The sequence below is a fragment of the Brassica oleracea genome, chromosome C1 (genome assembly GCF_000695525.1).
Source record: "Brassica oleracea var. oleracea cultivar TO1000 chromosome C1, BOL, whole genome shotgun sequence".
Taxonomy (NCBI): domain Eukaryota; kingdom Viridiplantae; phylum Streptophyta; class Magnoliopsida; order Brassicales; family Brassicaceae; genus Brassica; species Brassica oleracea.
The window spans coordinates 30,356,290-30,379,201 of NC_027748.1; the positions used below are offsets into that span (position 1 = coordinate 30,356,290).

The following is a 22,912-nucleotide window of genomic DNA, read 5'->3' on the forward strand; positions in this document are numbered from 1 at the left end:
ATAAAAGTCTAATTTAATTAATCATTAAGATTTAAAATATATATGTATATATATCATTCTAAATTAAACTATAAACCATATTGAATAAGTAAATATTTTAATTTCAAAATATATTTTTAATAATTTTTTTTGATAAAAGTTTTGAACTAACATTGATAATTGTTTTTAAATTATAAATTACTAAAATTATTAATCCGACAATGAAAATTTTGTTATCAGTAATTTAAAGTTTTTGCTATTAAAGATGCACATGATAAAAAAAAACATATGAGTAGAAAGTATCATTTAATAGACATTAATATTAAAAATATACTATGTATGTTAATATCATTTAAATTTAATTACATATCCTATCAAATTTTTAAAAAAATTGTCTGGATTAATAAAATTGATTTATATGTTCGCACCAATTTAATTATATATGTAATAGTTACTGACTTTTAATTATTCAATATATATTAATTATTTCATAATATGTAAGAACATATAATACATAAAATAATTTTTATATATAATGTTTACCTCGCGCAAGGCGCGGATCTTAATCTAGTAGCTTATGAAAACACTACAGAATTCTTTTTTTAACACACGGATTAACAAAAAAAAACACTCATGAGAGTCTAGGCGTAGACATATAAACGGAAAACTAAAAACCTAAAACCGAATTGGAACCAACCAAACCTGAATCTGGACCGATGTTCACAAACCGATTCTCACATTTTTGGAACCGTAAATCAAAACCAAAACTATAAAATATTTTTTTATACAAACTATAAAATATCTAAATTTCCTTTAACATATATAAAAGGATTAACATATTTTATTAATTTCGTATATTTTTGGATCCTAGGTCGGATTTCGGTCCGTATTCCAAACGCGAAATTCTTAAGTCCCGTTAGGATATTTTTTATAAGACTTCAGATCGAATTTTGGTTTTCTCGGTTTGAGTCAAGGTAGGGACTTCGTTTTGGAATAAAAACGCCCAAGCCTAATCATAACAATCTAGATTATTACTTGGCTCTCATGTCATGAATGCCAATTAGAGACAAAAGTATATCATATAAACTCCTTAGAAAATATTTATTTTATGACAAGAAAACATTTCAGATATACTCAAAAGAAAACAACTGAAAAGAAAGCAGCTTTGAAATTAGTCGTAGATGTATCTCATGGTAGTAGTGGCAGATGTGTACCCACCATCAATAACCAGGTTATGTCCGGTAATGAATCTTGACGATTCTTCACTTGCAAGAAACAAAGCTGCTTGAGCCACATCCTCCACAGTACCAGCTCTTCCGGTCAGTAAACTTCCTTTCTCAGCCACAGTCTTTGTGACTTCAGCCGCATCGATTCTGTCATTGTGAAGATACGTACGATACGCGTTGACCAAGATCTCAGTAGGAACTCCATGCGGAGAGATGCTGTTCACACGGATACCGTGAGAGCCAAGTTCACATGCCGTTGTCTTCACGAGCCCGTTAATGGCTCCTTTTGAAAGCGTATACGCGTGACCACCAAGTCCTCCCATTACTCCTGATGAACTTGATGTGCATATGATCGACCCTCCTCCTCCTTTTGCGTTTTCAGATGCATCAAAACTAAATTTAGCTGTCTGGTGATAAAAAGAATTGGGGTGCACAATATTGTTTAACCGATCCGAATGATACCGATCTTTTTTTTTTTTTTTTTTTTTGTCTCATTATTATTATTGAAATTCAAAATTTTGGAAAATCTACTATACTATATTTGCAAAGTGATTTTGCCACATGTCCTTTCCACAATCAATTTCACAAAACAAATATGACATGACTACTGAAATTGATGACATGGCTTCCAGAAAAATATGACATAGATAATTTCCTTTAATGTTGATTTATATTTTTGGAAAACTTATTAGAATATGGTAATAATTCATATATTACATTTAATATTGATATTTCTTTTTGGTGAACTTTTTTTTTAAATATGGTAATAGCTCATACATCAATTATAAAACAAATATATTTATATATAACATTTCAAATTTTGAAATATTATTATTTTTGTATAATTATACAATTTGTATTACTAAAGCTTTCAAAAATTTATACAATTTAAAAAAAAAATTAAATATCTAATCGTAAGATCATTAGTTTCTTATATATCTACAAATTTTATGAATATTGTTTAGGCTACATTTTTGATAATTATACAATTTTATATCATTTTTATTAGTTTTATACAAATTGATTTAATATATATCAAATCTATATTAAATATTAGTAAGAAAATAGTAAAATCTATAATATTTAATAAAATGTATTTTTAAATATAAGTTAAATTTAAAAAATTTCCTACTGCACATGGTGCAGAAAAACACCTAGTAAATTTGTAAATATAATAGAATAGGTTTTTATCCTGTTTATAAATATTCAAATTGGTGAATTACATCTCTATAATATTATAAATTATTAAACAAAATTTCTTTTTATTGAAAAAATAATAAAAAGGACAGTTATTTTTATAGTTTAGCTAGAAGAGGAGGTTATATACAAAATTTAACCGGTTCTTTCATTTACTTGGGTCACTAGATATATGCCGGGAGTTTCAGGTTTAATAGAAAACAATAAACATAATTTATAAAACAAAAAAAACAATACAAAACAGTAACATCCGGATAACTTGTTTACTAACCGTGTAATCACTATGTGATATTTTCTTTTTGTTTTAGCCTTACTTAGGTATTGGAATTGACTTCTCTATAGGTTGTTCATTTTTAAATTGTTCTATCTCAAACACATTTGATATTGAATATTTTTGGACAAACAACTAAAAAGCCATTTATTAACATAAATAACCAAATCAATTTTTAAGTATTCTTTTAAATTGGTCAAATATTTTCTAAGAAGACAAGTCTAATAAGGGTCTAACTGGTGTTGAATGAATGAAATGGAATAATGCATTCCTTACCAGGAATTGTTTTTCCTTTTCATTTCTTCTTATTCCTTTTATTCTAGAGGAATATAGGAGAAATTTGTTCCTCACTAAAATTGATAAGGAATAATCTTCATTTTCATTCCTCTAATTTTATTCCTCTGCATTTTTTCCCTAACCATTCCTAATATTCCTATGGTCTAAGTTAGACCCTAAATCAAAACTGAAAATGATTAATGATATTCAGTTTCTACTTAGCTCTTAAGACTTGCTAAATTGCCAAATAGATTGGACACCAAACTAAAACACTCACCTTTGATCATCGCCTTAGCTGCATGTTTGATGCCAAGCAAGACACCATTCACATTGACTGAAACAAGTTTGTTTACCATCTTAATGTCCATCTCCATGATGCTACCTTCGTTCACAGCCATTCCCGCATTATTGAACATTACGTCCAGCCTCCCTTTTCGTCTCATGGCCAGCTCCACTGCCGCCTCCACATCAGCCTCCTTTGATACATCGCAATGCACGTAGCACCCACCAATGGATTCGGCCATATGGACGCCTTCTTCATCCAGTATATCCGCGACAATGACATATGCACCATTCTCTGTAAACAGCCTCGCCGTGGCAGCTCCGATCCCTCTTGCTCCTCCGGTTATTATGGCTACCTTCTTATTTAGTCTTTTGTTTGAGTTCGCCATTCTAGGCTTTTTGAGATGTTTGCAGGTCGACTTTGTTCTTATACCACTTTATTTTAAGTTTCTTGTTTTAGACATGCTCTTTAACTTTCCATTCAACTACTTTTATTTCTTTCACTTGTTAGTTCACTCATCTTCTTTGCGTTAAGTCATGTTTGATGAATATTTAAACAAAAACAAAGAGTGAGGAGAACTATTTCGTATGGATTTTGGTTGGTTATATAACGTAACGTTATAATTTATAATATACTCTCTCGAACTTCTGTATTTCCTACTCATTGTACAATATAGTTTTGTAAGATTTAAGAGGTGAGTGTCAATCTCTCTCCAGTTTTCTATATATACGATCTCTTTTCTTTGACAAAGTACATTACGCAGCAGCACTTATACATATCAGTAAATATATATATGATAATATGAAGATGTATATGATTGTGTTATCTTCTGCTTTTAGTTGGCCGTATAGCTATGCTTCCATGAAACAGTGAAACTTCACAGAATCGTTTACATTTTTTTAGTCAAAGTTGTTAAAGGAGAAACAAAAAAACAAAAACATATGATATGCTTCGTTTGAGATTTACAAGTTCCCTCCAAAAGGTATGATCTTGGTGGGGTCTTCAAACTTGACAGTGGGCAAGTGGTTCTTGCTTCCCTGTTTTAGAGAGAGAGAGGAAGGTGCAAGTAAGAGTAAATTAAGATGAACCGGTCTTGTTCCTCCACAACACTTTGCTTTCCGTCCCACGAGTTCTGGTATTCATTTACTATTGCCCCAGACAGACAAAGTAAAGAACCTCTAATTTAGAGGTCTAGAGAACCTCGAATTTAGATTCACCAAAGACAGTAATTTTGCAAGTGAGATAGAAATACAGAGAAGCGATACCTTGTAAAGACTTTTCAAGGTCCTGCAATTGCCTGATGAAACCGGTGTTAGGATTTGCCACGGGTCTAATGCTCTGAACATGCTGCAATGCTTGGGTTAAAGTCATTCCCTGTTTCTTCATGAGGTAAGCAACAACTACAGTGACACTGCAAGTAAGTATAAAAAGGAGCAAAACATTCAGGGAACAAGGTCAATTAAGTAAAGAACATAAACGGGTGAAAGAATATAAGAAACCTGCGTGACTTTCCAACGAAGCAATGGACAAGAACGCTACCACCTTGCTTTTTGGCTTCATCAATGAAATCAATACACTCATCGAAGTATATTTCCAAATTTGTGTCTTCCTTATCCACAACTATCACATATACAAAGCAAGAGATTCCATCTCAAAAGGGCAAGAAAGACATATATTCTGTATAACAAGGTGAAACCTTTAATACCTGGAACAACCTTGTAGACAAAATCGCCAGGGTGGGCAGGTCTCAAGGGGCTAGCTACGGTTAAGATATGTGTAACGTTGCAAGACTTCAATACGTTCTTGTTGAAAGCTGCTGCAAAGGATCCGAGATAGAGACCCTAGAAAAAAGATTAATGAATCAATTGGTTCCAGAAAAAACTAGGGATGGATGATTGTTGCGAGGTGGAACCTCTTGGATTAGGGAAGGGACATTGTCTTGTCTATAGACACGAACAAGCTCTTGTATCCGATTCTTCACATAGGTTTCCTTATCCATTGCTGGCGAAGATGATGATCCTTTGTCCCTAGAACTCCTGGAAAGGGAAATGGAATTGAATCATCTTTTAGTTTAAACTAGCTCAGCGAAATTCGTAATTGGAAGAATTGAATCTAAAATCAAAGAGTTGAATCTATGTGTGATCCTTTGAGAAAAACGATTACAACTATGGAGATCGTATCGTATTAACATGAAAAGATGGATTCGATAACATAATTGATCAGATCTTACATTGTAGAAAGAAGGGGGTGGTGGATTAGCCAAAGAGGAGAAGAAAACAAATCTGAGAGATTACTAATGGGGAAGTTTGCAACTGCATGGTTCTCTCCATCTTTTTGGAAAAGGAGAGGGACGATGCGTCCCAGAGGGGATAAAGTGTAAATTATTTGTTCTTCAAGGACTAGTTATATGTAATTTGCTTTTTTTTTATCAAATAATGGTTTTTGACTTGAGATATTTTTGTTTACAATACTCACTTCGTCTGACTGGTGACCATTCGGGAAACAAGAGGAACAAACAGAAAAGGAATATACGGGAAAAAAATAGCAGGAATGAAAAGGAATGATTGTTCCTTCTCAAATTTAACAAGGAATAATTTTATCCTTTAATTCTCTACAAAACAGGAACGAGAGAGAATGAGAAGTAATTATTATTCCTTGCGAATGGTGATTTTTTATAGAAACGTTAGGAAATGCATCATTCCCTATCATTCCCCGGTCACCATTCGTACCCTTCGTTTTAACAAAGGCCAAATTGGCCAGAAATACACAAAACATAAGTTAATTAGTAGATCATGCAACGGAAAATATATTTAGATAGTTGGAGAGAGAAACAGAGGCGAAAAGACTCACCTGACCCGGGGAACTTCACTTGTGTTGTATATAGCCTGCAGTGCTAGGGTAGGATAGATAGGTCTGCAATAGGTTAATACATGTGTGGTCGATCAAAAGGAAAAAAACAACAAGGAATACAATTGCCCACAAATTTACGAAGATGAAATCTTTAACTTACTCTTATGGCATTTGGGGAAAGGACAAATATTTTTTTTTAAACACTGTCTTTCTAACCAACGCAAGATACAAAGGTAGATACATGGATCGAAACATTAAGCCGACTGACCATCCAAACACGAAGATGACAAAACTTGGGAGGAGAGAAAATGCTTGGCTTGTGTAACTTACTGCTTCCTAAACGCCACTCGAAGCGCGTGGGAAACTTTCGAGAAACTCACGGGTTGTCATGTCGGAGACAAAGCCGACAGCCTCTCCAAACTCAAACAATGCTTCAGCTCCGCCTCCGACTTCACCGACGACTTCGACGACGGCGCGTCGGAGATGAACTCCAGTAGGAAGCTCCGGCGCTGTGGCGCGTTACTCGTTTTCCCCCGGGCAACAAAAATTCTTCCTCCTTGACCGACAATTCACTCTCCATCATCACGGCGTTGTTCTCTTCCTCCTCTTCTTCTTCTCCGTTAAGCTTACACTTCAGTTTACTAATCTGCATCAAAAAATTTCAGTCTTCAACATAAAGTTTCAATCTTTAAGCATAAAGTTTCAATCATCAAACATAAAGTTTTAATCTTTAAGCAGAAAAAAGTTTTAATTTTTGTTACCTCTTGAAGAAGAGATTCATTGTCACGGCGGAGGGAATCGAAGGTATGACGGAGAGAATCGTATTGGGTTTTAAGAACGCCGTAATCTTTCTCGAGCTGTTTTGTCTTCCACCGTGCACGGCGGTTCTGGAACCAAACAGCTACTTGACGAGGTTGAAGACCAAGTTCTTGAGCTAACTTCACTTTCCTCTCAGGCTCAAGCTTGTTCTCTAACTCAAACGAGGTTGAAGACCAAGTGCTTAACCGTCACTTTTTCTCAGCTACACCGGTTTGGCCTCTTTCCTCAGTTATGGCTTCTTTATCCTCCTCCTCGCAACCTTCAAACATGGACTGAAATTCTCTCCTGTATCTTCTTGGATTTTGCTCATCTTTTTGAAAAAATTGAGGTAATTTAATTATGAAATTAAGTCGCGGTGGCCGAACCGAACAAGGAGACGCGTCGGTGGCAGCGCAAGAGGTGCTGGCGGAGAAAGGACGTGAGGAGATGATGCAGCGTGGCGGAGCAACGAGTTTCAACAAAGATTTAGAGTTTCTGATTTTTTCCCCGTCTTTAATAAGAGAGAGGAAAGGGAGGAAAATTAAATAATTTTTTTAAACAAAAATATTATGTGCAAATACAACTGTTAGAAGTAGTGTAGTCTAGAGATAGGTGTAAAATTTGGGATTATAATTTTATCAACAGTGCATTGTTCAGTTAGCTAAATAATGTTTCAATCGTGTATATCAAGTGCAATTGCCCTTTAATAAATGACGTTTAAATATTTTTATGTTTCAAAATTATATGACGTTGTTAATTTTTAATGTAACATTTCATAACTATATTTTTTTTATATTCTACAATTTATTCCTTTATTGGTTTAAATTGTATTTATATAGATATTTAGTAAATATTTTTGTTTAAAATGTATAAAATTAAATATTTTTTTTAATTTGTATGCACAGAGCCACAAACTTTAAAACCAACTAACACTACTAGAAAACACGAAGATAACACGAGATGGGTTCGACGTAAGCATATACTAGATTTTTATCCGCGCTAAAGCGCGGAATAATTTTTTGGTAATTTTTTTATATAATTGCATTTTCTCTTCTTTTAAAGTAAGTATGAGCATAAAATCCGTAATCCAAAGTTTATACCAAACTCAAACCAAAAAATCTGATCTGTGCCCATTCCGAAATATAAGAAATTTCAGAATAGGTCTTGTAGTGTGGTAAACCATATATCTAAATTCAAAGTGTTATTAGCCGTAGCCGAATCCTAACGGGCAATCCGAAAAATCAAAAAAAAAACCCAAAAAATCCAAAAAACCGATCCGAAAGTCCAAATTAATCACAAATTTAAATATTTGAAATATAAATATGTACTTCAAATATTCAATTCTATATTTATTTTGAAACTATATCTAAAAATAAGTATTTAAATCTTCAATAAGTACCTTAAATATCCATTCCTATATAAATAAGTTTATTTCTTATGTTTTGCTTTTTAATTTTGGATATATTCGAATCAAACCCATATAACCTGAATCAGAACAATATATGGTTACTTTATGGATTTTAGATGTGATACAATTTAGAAGCAAAACCAAAGTGTTATATCCGAATCTGATTTGTACTTACAAATTTCCTAACCTGATTTGTACTTACAAATTTATCAGAATGACACCTAAGATGTGATATAAATTAGAACTGAAATTCTAAATACCCAATCCGTATCGCAACGGGTACATGAATGCTCAAGCCTAACTTAAAGTATGTTTTATGTTTTGTTCATTGAGTTTTATATTTGATAAATATTATATGTATTGGAATAACCCGTGAAACTATATTCATAAAAAATATCAATAATAACATGTTCCAACATATTAAACAATAATGACTATTACTATTTATTTTATCATATATAGTTTTAATACTTTATCTATAAGATATATTATTATGTATTTGGTGCGGTTTTAAAAAAATTGTGTTTTACTATTGAATTAAAGTACAGTTGTATATATGAATTACTAAGTATATATAATTCTTTTTATATTAATAAAAAAAAAAATTGATTATATACTTAAAAGTAGTGTTAATATAAATTGAACTCATTATTCAAAATAATAGATTAGTTATTTAGTTCATTAATTTTAGGTTAGGGTATATATTTAATAATAATTAAGTTAAGTAAAAATAAAAATAATAGAAAATCTAATTAAATGTAATGGTCCAACGTAGAATCTATAATATAATGGTCCAACGTCAGCAGGTAAGTGGGTCCCACGGAGAAATTCTGCGTTTTGTATTTAAGATTCTGATTACGTTTTGCGTGGAAGTTTTAGTGGCTTTAATTGGTAACCATGCGGAATGGCGGAATGGCATATGAAACGCGATTCCGCAAGTATTTTACCAATCAAGAAAATGTTGCGGAATTGAAAAAAAACGCAAAAACGCAAATCTGCTTTTTTGCTGACAAAATTATAAAGAGAAAGTTTATTAAGTGGAAAAGTGAGTTTTAGTAGATTATGGTGGAAAAGTTTACAAAATTAACACTTTTATATTATTCAAATATATGTTAATACTATCTTAAAATTAAAAATACATACTAATAATTTTTTAATGATGAATAGTTATGTTGTAAATACAAATTTATTATAACTTTTATATTATAAAATGTTAATCTATTGTTAAAACATATTGAAAGATAAACTAGATATTTATAATAAAAACTAAAATATTTTTGATACATTTTACTTGTTTTCAGATTTATAATCATTAGTTTAATTATTGCTATTTGTTTTATTTGTTATAAAAATTAAATATCATATAAAATAGTTTAATCAATTTAATATATATTCCACCATTCCACAAATTTTAAAATTTTCCGCCGTTTAATTAATTTTTTCCGCAGCTTAACTATTATTTCTGTGATTCCGCGATTAAGCCATAGTTACCAATAATGATTTTTTATATGGGCCGATTATTAACTCTAGCTCAATAGCCCTTACTCTCCAATATCGTCCTCTTCAATATCAAGCATGTTCTTCTCGGAATCAATAGCCCTTTCGGTTTCTATGGAGGAGTAATTTCTACATCTCCCCATCTTAACTCTATCGACCATTAAAGCATCAAAATCGTAACACTTCATTTCTTCATTCCTATATATACCATCGTGGTAAACACAGAATCCCTTCATCTCCAATACAGTCTCCGCCGTCATAGATTATACCAACTCCTCCAAAGTGTCTGTCTGTGGTGCTCCAGTTCCTGAAGCCGCTGTCCTCCTCCACTCAACGTTGGACTCGCTCAACACCAAACGGTGAATTTATGGAAATCACTCATCTCTTCTTAGATGAAAAGGTAACTAGATATTTCTTCTATCACCATTGATATGTTGCTTCTCTTCTATAATCGATCGTCTAACTCTGCCTTATATGTCTCTGCCTTATATGTCTCTGCTGACTAAATATGCAGGATTCCATGATTCACAGGTTCATTCCCGCTGGTTGTGCCAATCACTACTGTTCTTCATTGATTGCTGGTTCAGATTTGATAAAATTAACTGGATTTTGAAGATTTTGGTGAGGATTTTTTTTTTGACATCATTTTTTTTTTTGGTGAGGATTTATGTGGGAGTTTTTGATAGTATTTTCTTTTTAAAAAAAATCCTTACAAGAGGAGGACGTGTGTTGTATCTCAGTTTCATCCGAGGAAGATATTCTTTTTGAGAAAGAAATATCAGTTGAGATTGGACATGGGAGTGTGCTAATGAAGAATCTACATTCCTTTGCTCGGGAAGAGGTGAATAAAACCAGCTCACTCTCTTCAGTTGAAAACAAGTCATTCATCAGTGAATCAGTGATGCATACTCACATTCCTTGAAGCGTGTTGATATTGGAGCAATAAGAGAGATTCAAAGTATGTTGGAAAAGCAATAAAGCAAGAGCAACTCAAGAGGTAAAATACCCTTAATATATATCTTCAAGACGTTCTGTACATAAGCTCACAACTCAAATGTTTTTTTTTCTATTGTTGACAGGACCAAGACTAAAACTGGAAGAGTGCTTGTCCTTGGGAGCTATAATTCATCACTTTGTAGTATAGACTTCAAGGTGTGTTTCAAACGACTCTGTTAATGTGTTGAATATCTGCATTTACAAGTCTCATATTTAAGAATTTGTGACAATGGCCGTGAAAAATGATACTTCATTGTAGGATGTTATCAGCTTTAACGAGTTCATAGAACAATTCACCGAGGAAGAAAAAGTTCATAAAATTGAAAAAACTCTCTGTTCTTTTTTTATATATAAATATAATACCAAATGCATTTCCGAGCTCAAGAAACTGTTTGTTGAGCTTATCTCTATGTATCTTTTCACGACCGTTTGAATATTCCGGCAAGAAACTGACTCTTTCTTCACTTCCACCATTTTCTAAGGCCTGGAAAAAAAATAGCAACTGAAAACAACGAAAAAGCTTGAAACTAATACATTTTCAAAGCCTCAAAACCTGATATAAGAAGAAGAATGAGGATTCATCAGATAAGGAGAACTCAGAAGAAGTTTTGAGCTTCTTGGTTTACTCCATTGCAAATTAATAAACTATCTTCCTGAATAAAAAGGATATTTTAAGAGAGCAAAGATAAGTTGGTTTCTTCTTCTTATATAAAAACCGCGGTGACAATGGTTGTGAACGCCGCCGAGTCAAATCAATAACTTGCTTAATAATACTAAAATCAATAATAATACAGAACCTAATGCAAAACAGCTTACCCCTCCCTGCCAAGGACTTAAAATACTAAAACATATTATGATTTCAAACATGTTGATGATGGTTCATGTGTATGGTTAGGTTAAACTCATTTAGTATGATGAGGGACTTTAAACTACTGAGCTCAGGTACACTCTAGAACCTCAACGATGTCCGCATATAGTTAATCAATTCAAAAAACACAACATAACACATCATCATCTTCAGATTCTTATATAGATCAACGATAATGCCAATGACCCCGGGCTTGCGCACAGGGCTATGACCATAGTATTTATAAGTGGATAAAAAATAGAACTCTAAATTAATATATCTTTATATATAAAATACACTTTTAATCTCTCCTGAGTGTGCCAACAAGGATGACAGCACAACAATTATGTCTCCAGTCGTTCGACACGTGTCCCCTTATTGAAACGCAATGTTTTCCGTTTGACCGAGTGGGCTTCGAAATTGGCTCTATGTTTAGTTTTGTATTTAGCCCAGAAAAAACAAAACTTTTATGTTGCTCTTAAGCCCTAATACGGCGACGAAAGACGCAGCTGACTTCTCCCTTACGCTTTGGTCGTATCGGCGGATGCGATGACGTTTCGGATCCGTAACGGAGACGTTGAGATTCATTGGCCTTTAATCCTGCTGTCTTTAATCCCATTCAATCAGACGCTCACTACGATCTCTTCGGTTGAGCTTTTTCGTCGGTGATCCCATCTATAAATATGTACGTATCTCGCTTCTGCTAAACGGGCTCTCAAAATCTCTCGGTTATCCTTCTTCCTCATATGTTCATCTCTTATTGCTCATATTTCTTAATGGCTTACTCGAAAGTTTTTTTTTTCGATTGAAATCCGGGAGGTGTTCTTCTGTTGTCGAGGCGAGGCTGCTGAGTTTCTGGGAGGTTAGGAATTTCAAGCGTGGTGGGGAGCTCATGATCGACGTCAACGTGAGTGTTTTATGCTTCATTTTTTCTTTCTGTTCTTCTGTAGATCCATCATTCTAATCTAATATTTTATTTCGTCTGTTGTTGTTTCCTGCAAATTTCGCCTGTTAGTGGGTAATGACTATTGATCCAGTTAATTTTAATAATTTTAGAAATCCAAAAAGGTTGAATCTTTGTTTCATTTTATGTAGTATAAATGTACAAGATGAGAGATTTCCACGCACATCGTCATGCTCCGTTCAGATTGAAACCAGTCAGAGTAAGAGACCTCGAGCTCTTTATTTTTTTCTTATCCACCAATTTTTTTTTTTGTAATTTGGGAATTGAGAAACAAAATAATTGTTATGGCTATTTGTTTCATCACAACTTTTTAAAACGTGTTCTTAACCAAAATCTATTGTTCTTTGACAGGGAAACAAGTTCGTCAAACTAAACCCTGCTCAAAAGCTCCTCCAACTAAAAAAATTTCCTTGGTAACATTTCTGTATGATTATTTTGCCATACTCCTTTCATGAATTAGTTTTGTTATTTCTTGGCTTTTGTACTCAAACTATCAGTAACTTTTTCTTCCTCATCTCTCTTTCTGCAGTTTAGTTTTAAAATCCAATGTTTTTGTCATTCTCACTGGTTAGTTGCTTGATAATTGCATCTTGAACAACAAAGAAAGGAGTTATATGTTCTGTTTTTTTTTTTACTTTTAAATTTGGGGTTTCTACGATCTTTCAGAACAGGGTGGGTGGTACTGGAATGGACATGAGAAGCACAGCCAAGGTAATCTTTTTATTTTATTTATACGTTGATGAAAAAGTTAGCAAATTTCCTGTAAAATAGAATCAGAATGACAAAGCTTACTGATCTCTGTTTGGTTTACCTTTACACTCTCCCTGGACCTGCAACCCAACCATCAAAATTCCCCAAAAGGAACTATGATTGTTCCAACACTCGTGAAGCTCCTGGGAAAAACAGTGAAGTGATCTTATAGTAAGGCCTCTGATGTTCATTTCCCTTTCTAGGGGTTTTTACTTCATTCTTCTTTGATTTTCTGTTTTGATGTTTATACAAAACAATCTATATCAGGGACCATACCATTGTAGTGTTGGAGCTGACAAGTCTTTTGGAAGGGAAGGGACATCGTTGATTCTCACTACAAGGAATGTTTGTATGCCGGAATTACAACCAGTACGGATCAATGGAGAAGTCATGCCTGGTCAGGTATTACTTCAGAAACCAACAATGTATCAATCTTTATATCACCTATGAACCAAAATTTACAAAAGTTTAGCACGAGCTAATCTTTTTGGTTGAAACAATTGGAGTTTCAAGTCCGCCCATCGGTTGATTTGATGTGCTTTGCTCTGCTTTGCAGCGGATCTAATAAGGGACGCTGAATGATTTTTCTAGATTACACCCAGTTCCTTAACACCGCTTAAGTATCCGTACCAGATGTATGTTGCGTCATTTATCCCTACTACCAGATAAATGTAGCGTCATTTAGAGAAGAGATTTTTTTGGGATTGAATAAATGTTCTGTCTCGATCAACCTGCAATGTAGCTACTCTGATGGGTGAATATACTCATATACCCTAGAATTCAGCTGCATAACATCTTCACCTAGGAACGAGAGATTGTGATTCTCAAGCTATGGTTAAGCCATCTCTCTCGATTCCAAGCTATAATTTATTAATCTTTGATATGTAATGCTGCAATGTCATATATAACTTGATGTCTGAGTCACAAAGGGTGAGTTTTGGCTTTGCTTTTAGATTCCAAGAATATGTGAGGGGAAATAGACAATTCTAAAAGGGAGTTTGGAAAACATTATAGGTCTAAGATCAATAAGAAAACTAAGTTGACAAGGAAAAAAATATTTGAAAAGAAAGCCGCAAAACGTATTGTAGTTTTACACCATTAAATTTCACTTCCTTTTCTATAAGAGCTTTCAACTTTTTCAAAAGATATTAATTAGGATACTGATGCAAAAATTTCGTGCACGAACTTAAGTTTAGAAATTCAAAGTTCTGCCCGTAGGGCGGGCCGTTCCTAGTTAGATATATACAATAATTGATGAACAAGTAATTTCTAAGTACAAGTATAATATTTTATAAGATTTATCTTTTATAATGTTCATCTATATCTAACATTTTTGGAAGGCTTGTTCATGCTAATACAAACTTTTAAATAATTTAAAGAAATTACGAAAATAATTAAAACTTATTTATTAATCCATCTGATAATTTCTTATTTCCTTTTGTCAAATGAGATTTCTTATTACGGGAGGCTACAAAAAGACTGAGAAGAACATAAAACCGAAGATACAAACAATAATGCCAAGACGGCCTTACATCTCAATTACATTAAGGCTAAGCAATGACACCTTGGATAACAAAGAACAAAATCCGTGATCGGTACCACAACTAGTCCGGAAATGCTGAGCCATTAAAGTTTACTGAGAGCAAATCATTTGCAAAGCAACACTAAGGGCTTCATGCGAGGCATGATATGGTTAGAGACTGCGATAAAGAGCAAGATAACGCGAAGAGATGTCTCTCGCATCAAAGATTGGCAAGAGACTGATCCGAACGTTAAGATAGCAGAAAACAAAGACAAGAAAGATATCTTAAAGGAGAAGATAGACTTTAAAAATGAAATTGACTTGTAACCAATGTTATGCGAAGACGATTTGATCGGATACTTAACCCTATAAACTGTTCAAATCATAGAGAAACTAAAAACCAGATAATCAAAAGTAAGTAAGTTATTCACACCCAAATCACAGAGATCAACGAGTTAGCAAGCCCAGAGTCTTCAAAACTCGTCTCAGATCCGTAATAAAGACTCTTGTACTCCCCAGGAACCGCCTGAATCAGCTTGAAAGACCTCTCCCTCCTCTCCGATTCATCCATCAACGAATAGCAAAACGACCAGAGAAGCTGAACAGACTCTGATCTGAGGAAGTTCCTCTGCACTTTTCTCCCGTCCGGTAACCGAACGCACAGCCTGCACAGAACGCTCCGATCCGAGTCGCTTTTCGGCTCTTCCGTCAATTCCGGGAACCCGATCACCGAGTTCGGAGATGGACATGTTGGACTCTCGCCGTCGGGGAAGTTCTTTGGGCGTTTGGGATCCACGAAGGGATATAGGTTCTCTAGTAATGACTGGCACTCGAGCACCGCGAATAATCTTTTCGCCATCGATCGCCAAAGAAAACCTAATTTTATCTTTCTCAGGTGCTCAGGCGAAGAAGCAGGAGCGTTCTTGGTTTTGCGATTGCAGCTTTATATACAGAGGCGTGGAGATAGAGAACGCCGTTACCCTTTTTTCCTTGTAAATAAATTTGCAGAATTTTTTAGTCAACAAAATGAATTTATGGATATTCGACTTTTTTTTTTCCTTTTTTCCCTTTTGTTGTGTAAATACTCTTTTTTAATGGAAAATTGGGCTGTATGACCACCAAAAAAATTACTAATTCAATCTATATTTAATCCCACAAACTACAATAAAATTACTAAAATTTATATTGCTTGTAAATTGAGCTTTGGTTCTCCAAAAATTTTAACTTGTGTAGGAGTCTTTCTTAGCTCTACAACGTTTTTTTTTATGTTTTTTATTTCTTCTGTTGAAGTTTATTCATTATAAAATACAAGGAAGATTATAAGATAAGATTTAATGATGGAATATAAAGAGTCCGAAGATCCAAACATCCGAAAACAAAGTCCTAAACACAGGGAAAGCATAGCCCTAACCAAGGGTAAACTTTAAGTTACAAAAAAAAAAAGAAGATCAATCCAATTCTGAGAGAGACATTCAGCAAATGAAGAACTCGTAACAAACCCCAAAATGCAAGGATAAATGGTTTTATTTACTGGAAGTAAAATATAATACTAGCTTATCGGTTGTTTTCTTTTACAAATTTATAATTGCGAAAACAGCTACAGGTTCATGATAAATAAATTAAATTTGAAAATATAAGGAACTGATAGGATTTATATAGTTTTTTTTAAATATTCACTCTATAAGTAGTTGATAATGAAGCTTACTAAAACTCAGCTTGTAAATAAGAAACTAGACCTCGATCCGCGCAACCGTGCGAGTTTTTGTTTTCATTTATTTTTATATAAACATTTTATTTTCAATTCTAAATTAGTATATATTATAATATATATGTGTCTATCAATTTTTAAAACATAATAAGTTTACGGTATATTTTTTTCATTGAATAGATTGTTTCAAACTTTCACTTGTATTTGTATCTTCTTCTATATATATATATATTTTCAGATTATTATTTTACTATTAAAATCGTAACTATATATATAAAAATTAGTAAAATACTTTCTTATTGTCATATTCAAAAATATTGTAACATTTCACAAATTTAGAAAGTTTAAAAATCGCTTCACATATTTATATTATCGAATAAATGTTTAAACATTTAGTTTTTGTTTAATTTTTAAAATAAACTATACAGTTTAAAATTTGTTTTGATTGGTTTAAGGTAGTAAAAATTAATCATTGTTAGATAATATAATTTTTGTTATTTAAAAAAAAATCTTCATAATTTTAAAATTTAATATCGATAAATATTTAAATAATTAACATATGGAGGTATAATATTACAATATTAAATTAAATCTATTTAATTTATACTATCTATAAATCCAATGGATCATCTATTGTTTAAATTCAATTATTGATATCCCAATAAAAATTTTTGGTAGGCCCAAAATTTAAATGATAAGATTAAAGATGAAATATAACATAACTTTTTAGGAATATATCTATTAGGTCCATTTTAAAAAAAAAATCACACATGAATCAAGATTGTGAATGGATTTCTCTCATCTTCATTTTTCTTGCTTTGGAGCCGGGCGTCATGCTCATGCCTAAAGATTCGAACTGCTCTGATTGTAATTTGACATAGATTTGGCCACAATCAGTTTATAGCCAAAACCACTAAAAGTTCAAAATTAAAATCCACCTAATAATTAACTTCTAAATGGAAGGATCAATTAAATTTTATAAGGTATTAATTACTCTCACTTGTAAACAATGTGGGACGACCAACCGAAACGAAATATATAAATCTAAAATCTAAATTATGAGGTACCATATTTTTTAGAGCATCTTTGATGTATTACTAGATCAAGATCTGAGCACGAATTTTATTTTAAATTGATTAAATAAATTTTCATAAATCAAACTTTTTTCTGCTTTTAAACTTTATTTAGTCAATATTTCAATTCTAATTTTGATAATAGGGAGGGGGGTTACATAATCACTTATTCAAAAATTTCGTGTGGGACTAACGAATCCACAAATAATTTTTTAAAATCCTCCCCTTTTTAGTAATTAATTCAATGTTATTTAGTGTTAAAAGATATTTTAGTTGTATAATATTTATTTATGTGGCATAATTAACATTATTATAATTATTTTATGTAATTTATCTTACTAATAATTTAGTTTATACTATAATCAGTTTAAATTTGTTGTTAATAATTAGTGCTAAACATTTATCTGTAGAAAATATATATTTTAAGCATTTTCATAATTATTCTTGTTATTATATTTATTGTAAAATATAGTTATTTACAATGTATAATGTATATATATATATATTAATATTTTATGTAATAGCTATTATTGAATTATTATGTTACTTATATAAATTTTTTTTTATTATATTGTAGATTAGTGCATACAAAATAACTGATGTTGGTTGACAAAAAATAACAACTGATGTTGCGAATATATAGAAATACGAATACAGTTTTATGTTCATATATATCATATTAATTACACTTCATATAAATATTCTTATTCTCTATATATTTCAACTATAGCATAAATAAAGATTTTGAATTGAATAAAATGTAAGTAAATTTTATTCATTTAGCGATATAATATTCTATAGCTTTATTTTCATATACATTTTTAGTGAAATTCTTTTGATTTGTTTGAAAATAATTGACCCGGCAGAAACATATATGAATATAATTAGGAATTTGGCCAATGAATTTTGTTAATTATTCATTTCTAAATTGGATCACATCATCTCATAGATTTTCACCGGGAAAAATAAATGGACCATGCGGATTATTTTTTGTTCCAATCATATAAATGTTTTAGTAGACTTCTAAAACGCGAAAATATCTTTTAATAAAATATAATTTACGAAATCAAAATGTTTTAACATCTCTTTCTAGTGTATTTGAATATAATTAGATTATTTTTATTTATTAAATATAAATTTGTATAAGATATTATTTAATTTAAGTTTAGTTATTTCAACTATCTGCGTTATGAATTTTTAATAAAAATTTATAATGTATTTGATTAATTGTATGATATATTTTGGTAAATTTTAATTATAAAATTTACTTGATTTCAATTTATTGCATTTTATTTATACATGGTATTTAATTTAATATGAAAGTTTATTTAAATTTAAATGAATGTAATTGCTTAAATATAATAATATAAATAAAATAGGGCTATTTGTAAATATGACCCAACGCTCAAAGTCAAACCTAAAACTAATCCATGTTTTTTTGGACTTTTCTTTCGTCCTATTCACCCTCACAAGTTCATATTATAAACGAAAATGCCATTAATTTTTTTTTTGAAAATGACATTTGTATTCTCTCAACCTCATCAACTTCAAATATTTACAAGATTGTCATTGCCATCAATACACCAACCACCATGAACAACCAATTTGAAGCTCTTAATGCACCTAAATCGATTTACACTCATTCTTTCTCAATTCTTATGAACTAAAAACAACATCTCTTTCACTTTCTCTCCATATTCATCCAAAAAAAACCCAAGATTTTGATTCTAAAATTTTTATGGTTCATAGAGCCATTAAAGCTTACGATTCTTGGTGGGTCACTTTTATTTGAGATTCTGGGTGCTTGGAGAAGACTTATGTGTGCTAAACAAGTTATCTCACTGGTTGAAACTATGAAATCAGATTTTTTTTTCCAGATCTGTTCGCCCAGACGACTTCCGGGTAAGTCTTCTGGCTGTAGACGACTTACACAGAAGTCTTCTGGTCAATGCAGAGGTTAGTTTTGCAATTGATTTTTAAATTTGTTTTTAGAGACGACTTACATAGAAGTCGTCCATCTTTGTTTGTTAAAAAAAATCCGAGACAACTTCCATGTAAGTCGTCTAGGGTAAACGGGTTAGTTTTGCATTTGACCGGATTGTGTCAGAAATTTGACTTTTCCTCACGACTTACACATAAGTCGTCCTATAGAAAATTAAAAATTCAATATTTTGTTATACCTAGACGACTTTCATTTAAGTCGTTTCAGGTTACTTTTGCAATTGAAAAATAAAGCTTAAAATTTATTTTTTTGTAGACGACTTACATGGAAGTCGTCCGTTAGATGACTTACACGAAAGTCGTCCATGATTTTATTCCGAGATTCTGGTCAAACCTTGCTTAGCTTGGATGACTTCCGTATCAGTCGTTGGACGGACAACTTCCGTGTACGTCGTCTAGAAAAAAATTAAAATTTTAAGTTTTATTTTTCAATTGCAAAATTAACCTGAAACGAGTTACATGGAAGTTGTTTAGGTATAACAAAATATTGTTCTTTTAATTTTCTACTGGACGACTTATGTGTAAGTCGTGTAGGAAAAGTCAAATTTCTTACACAATCCGGTCAAATGCAAAACTAAACCGTTTACCCTAGACGGCTTACATGGAAGTCGTCTTGAGATTTTTTTTTAACAAACAAAGACGGACGACTTCCATGTAAGTCGTCTAGGTTAAAAGTCAATTTCAAAACTAACCTAAATGGACGACTTCGTAGAAGTCTACAGACGAGCTCTGTGGATTGTCGTCTGCGTTAATGTTTAATAAAATTTCATTTTTTCTAAGACTATGAAGACTTTTTAACATTTTCTTATTAATTCATGTATATTAGTCGACATTTGAGCTCTTGAATGGAATTCATAACTAAATTGGTTCTACGTTAGTTTTTGTAAATTTTTAAAGTGATTTTAAGATATGTTTATATAATTTTCAAAAGAGTTAAGTAAGTTCAAGAGTATCAAGTAACATGGTTTAATGTGTCTTCTTAGATCATAAGATACACTTTTTACCTTTCATGAAATTTGAAATTTCAATTTTCACTTAAAAAATTTGCCGCTTAAATTTGCCGCTTATATTTCAATTTCCTGCTTTAAATTTAAGTCTTACGAGAAGACTTTCCAGAAGACTTCTAATGAAATTGTTATATCTTTGAACTTATGTAATGGTTTATCTTTTGTGAATTTGAGTAAGCATTCTTGAGAATTTTTCTCCTTTAGTTGTAATAAATTTGATTAATTTTTTTGTGTTATTGTATTTTATTGTGTTTTGCTATTGAAATTGTATCAATAATTTCAATTATGTCAAGTAATTTTGGCAAGATAATATTGTGGAAAATGAAAATATTTACCAATTCTTTTCTTTAACTTTTCTTCAAATTTACAAAAAAAAAAAATCACAACAAAAGGATTACACATGCAAATCACAAACCAGACCACAAACAAAACTATTATAGATCATTCCTCTACAAAGACAAGTTTGGACTCCACTTGATATGGAAGAAGACTCCGTCAGAAGACTTCCAGATATAAAAAAACATGCATATAAAAAACCCGTTAAAATGACTTAAAAATAAAGAAAATGAGTGAAATATTATATATATATATATATATATACTTTTATAAAACACACGACGTACATATCCAAGTGGAAGATGAGAACCATCTGATTAAAAATCTGCAACAAAAAGATATATTAGTGAGAAAGACATGAGACAAAAATGAAAAATTCATATAAAGTTTGGTGATTTCAAGTAAGATTAGAGTGGGTATGGAAAGTTTTTGTTTGGAAAAAAGATAAGAACTTTATGCAAGAGGAGGTTACCCAATGAAGAAAAATCAGACATAAAAACTTACTAAAACGCTAAGATCTGTTATGAAAGGGAGACATGGGAGAAGACTCCGTGAGAAGAAGTCTTCTAGCCCATTATATTTTAGAAGACTTCCGAGAAAACTTCCCCGAAGTCTTCCAGATCTGAAAAACATGCATATCCAAATCCAGATTTGAAAAACCTAAATATCTAAAAACTTTCAAATGGATTAAAAACAGAGAAAATGAGTGAAAGATTACATTGATCTACCTTTATAGAACACACAAAAATACACTAAAATTAATAGATCTACTTTTAAATGAGTGGAAGATGAGAACCATGTGATGAAAAACCTGCAAAAACAAGATAAATTAGTTAGAAAGACATGATATAAAAACAATAAATTGATATAAAGTTTGGTGTTTATAAGTTCAAAGAGATTAGAGAGAGGTTGGAGAGTTTTAGAATGAGAAACATTACATTTTTATTGCTGCCATTTGAGAGGAAGAGAGAGAATGTGTAAATTTTTCTTTATATAGGGAGACAAAAAATCCAATTAGGTTAAATATTTTTGATTCAAAAGACTTTCAAGTAAGTTTTCGAATAAAAGACTTCAATATTTTTGCTGGGAAACTAAAATATTTTAAGCGGGAAACTAAAATATTTTCAGCGGGAATTAGAAGACTCTCAGAGAAGTCTTCTAACCGTTAATACTAATCGCCAGACGACTTACCTGTTAGTTGTCTAGACCCTAAACTAAATTAACTAACTAAACACTTCACAAAATCAAATTAAACTTAAAAATGTTTACTATACACAAAAATAAACACATATACGTAAAAATATAATTTTTCAAAAAAAAACATTTAAGCTTTCCAAAATCTAACCCTAAGAATACATACAATAGTAGAACATATGTTGCCAAACCTTAAACCAAAGAATATCATGAGTCACTACTTTCACTCATCTATGTTGAAAACAATTCAATTTTATTATATCTTAATTTATATCACTTAAAACTGTTTACAATTACATGATTTTAATTTTTCAATTGTCAAATTTTTTTTGCTTTTTAATTTATAAATTATTTTTAAGATCAATTACACCAGAAGACTTTTCTGGAAGTCGTCTAGACGACTTACAGTATCTAAGAAGAATCAGACAACTTTCCGGGGATATATTCGTAAAAATGAGTTCTATTTTTTTGTTTGGTCACAAGGGGCTGGCTATAATTTCACAAGGGTTTTAGGTTAATTTTGTGTTTGATTCAAGTTTTGGTATAGTTTTGCATTTAAAATCAAGTTTTGAGTTATATTTGGCAAATCCCCCAATAAAATAATCCATTATTTTAACTGATTTGATATTGATTGAAAATATTTTTGTAGAATCTAAACCTGTCTTGTTTTTATTTTTTCATAAGTTATTTGAATGTTTTAGTTCATTATTTGATTTGTCAAATAATTTG

The 22,912-nt window shown here is 31.6% G+C and overlaps 2 protein-coding genes, 3 long non-coding RNA genes and 1 pseudogene across 6 annotated transcripts; 2 read left to right on the top strand and 4 right to left on the bottom strand.

The window, feature by feature from the left end:
• Positions 1 to 1,031: 1,031 nt before the first annotated feature.
• Positions 1,032 to 3,620, bottom strand: LOC106297170 (short-chain dehydrogenase reductase ATA1). Its single transcript, XM_013733449.1, has 2 exons — positions 3,227 to 3,620; positions 1,032 to 1,572 (listed from the first exon to the last, which is right to left on the bottom strand). The coding sequence occupies exons 1-2, from the start codon at positions 3,618 to 3,620 to the stop codon at positions 1,151 to 1,153; spliced, it is 816 nt and encodes a 271-aa protein (XP_013588903.1). The 3' UTR covers positions 1,032 to 1,150.
• A 466-nt stretch (positions 3,621 to 4,086) lies between these two features.
• On the bottom strand, positions 4,087 to 5,577 carry LOC106326769 (annotated as a pseudogene).
• Positions 5,578 to 5,777: 200 nt separating this feature from the next.
• Positions 5,778 to 7,428, bottom strand: LOC106326780. The gene is made up of 4 exons (XR_001267323.1): positions 6,844 to 7,428; positions 6,243 to 6,728; positions 6,083 to 6,145; positions 5,778 to 5,962 (listed from the first exon to the last, which is right to left on the bottom strand). It is a non-coding gene; the product is annotated as an uncharacterized LOC106326780 (long non-coding RNA).
• Positions 7,429 to 9,840: 2,412 nt separating this feature from the next.
• On the top strand, positions 9,841 to 11,042 carry LOC106295395. 2 transcript variants are annotated; one of them, XR_001261007.1, is made up of 4 exons: positions 9,841 to 10,185; positions 10,300 to 10,406; positions 10,502 to 10,782; positions 10,865 to 11,042. It is a non-coding gene; the product is annotated as an uncharacterized LOC106295395 (long non-coding RNA). The 2 variants fall into 2 exon arrangements; XR_001261006.1 differs by having other exon boundaries at positions 10,526 to 10,782.
• Positions 11,043 to 13,214: 2,172 nt separating this feature from the next.
• On the top strand, positions 13,215 to 14,289 carry LOC106296310. Its single transcript, XR_001261180.1, has 3 exons — positions 13,215 to 13,513; positions 13,610 to 13,744; positions 13,899 to 14,289. It is a non-coding gene; the product is annotated as an uncharacterized LOC106296310 (long non-coding RNA).
• An 860-nt stretch (positions 14,290 to 15,149) lies between these two features.
• Positions 15,150 to 15,848, bottom strand: LOC106343162 (plant UBX domain-containing protein 12). The gene has a single exon (XM_013782313.1). It carries the CDS (start codon positions 15,721 to 15,723, stop codon positions 15,292 to 15,294), a length of 432 nt encoding a protein of 143 aa, XP_013637767.1. The 5' UTR covers positions 15,724 to 15,848; the 3' UTR covers positions 15,150 to 15,291.
• Between the last annotated feature and the right edge of the window lie 7,064 nt (positions 15,849 to 22,912).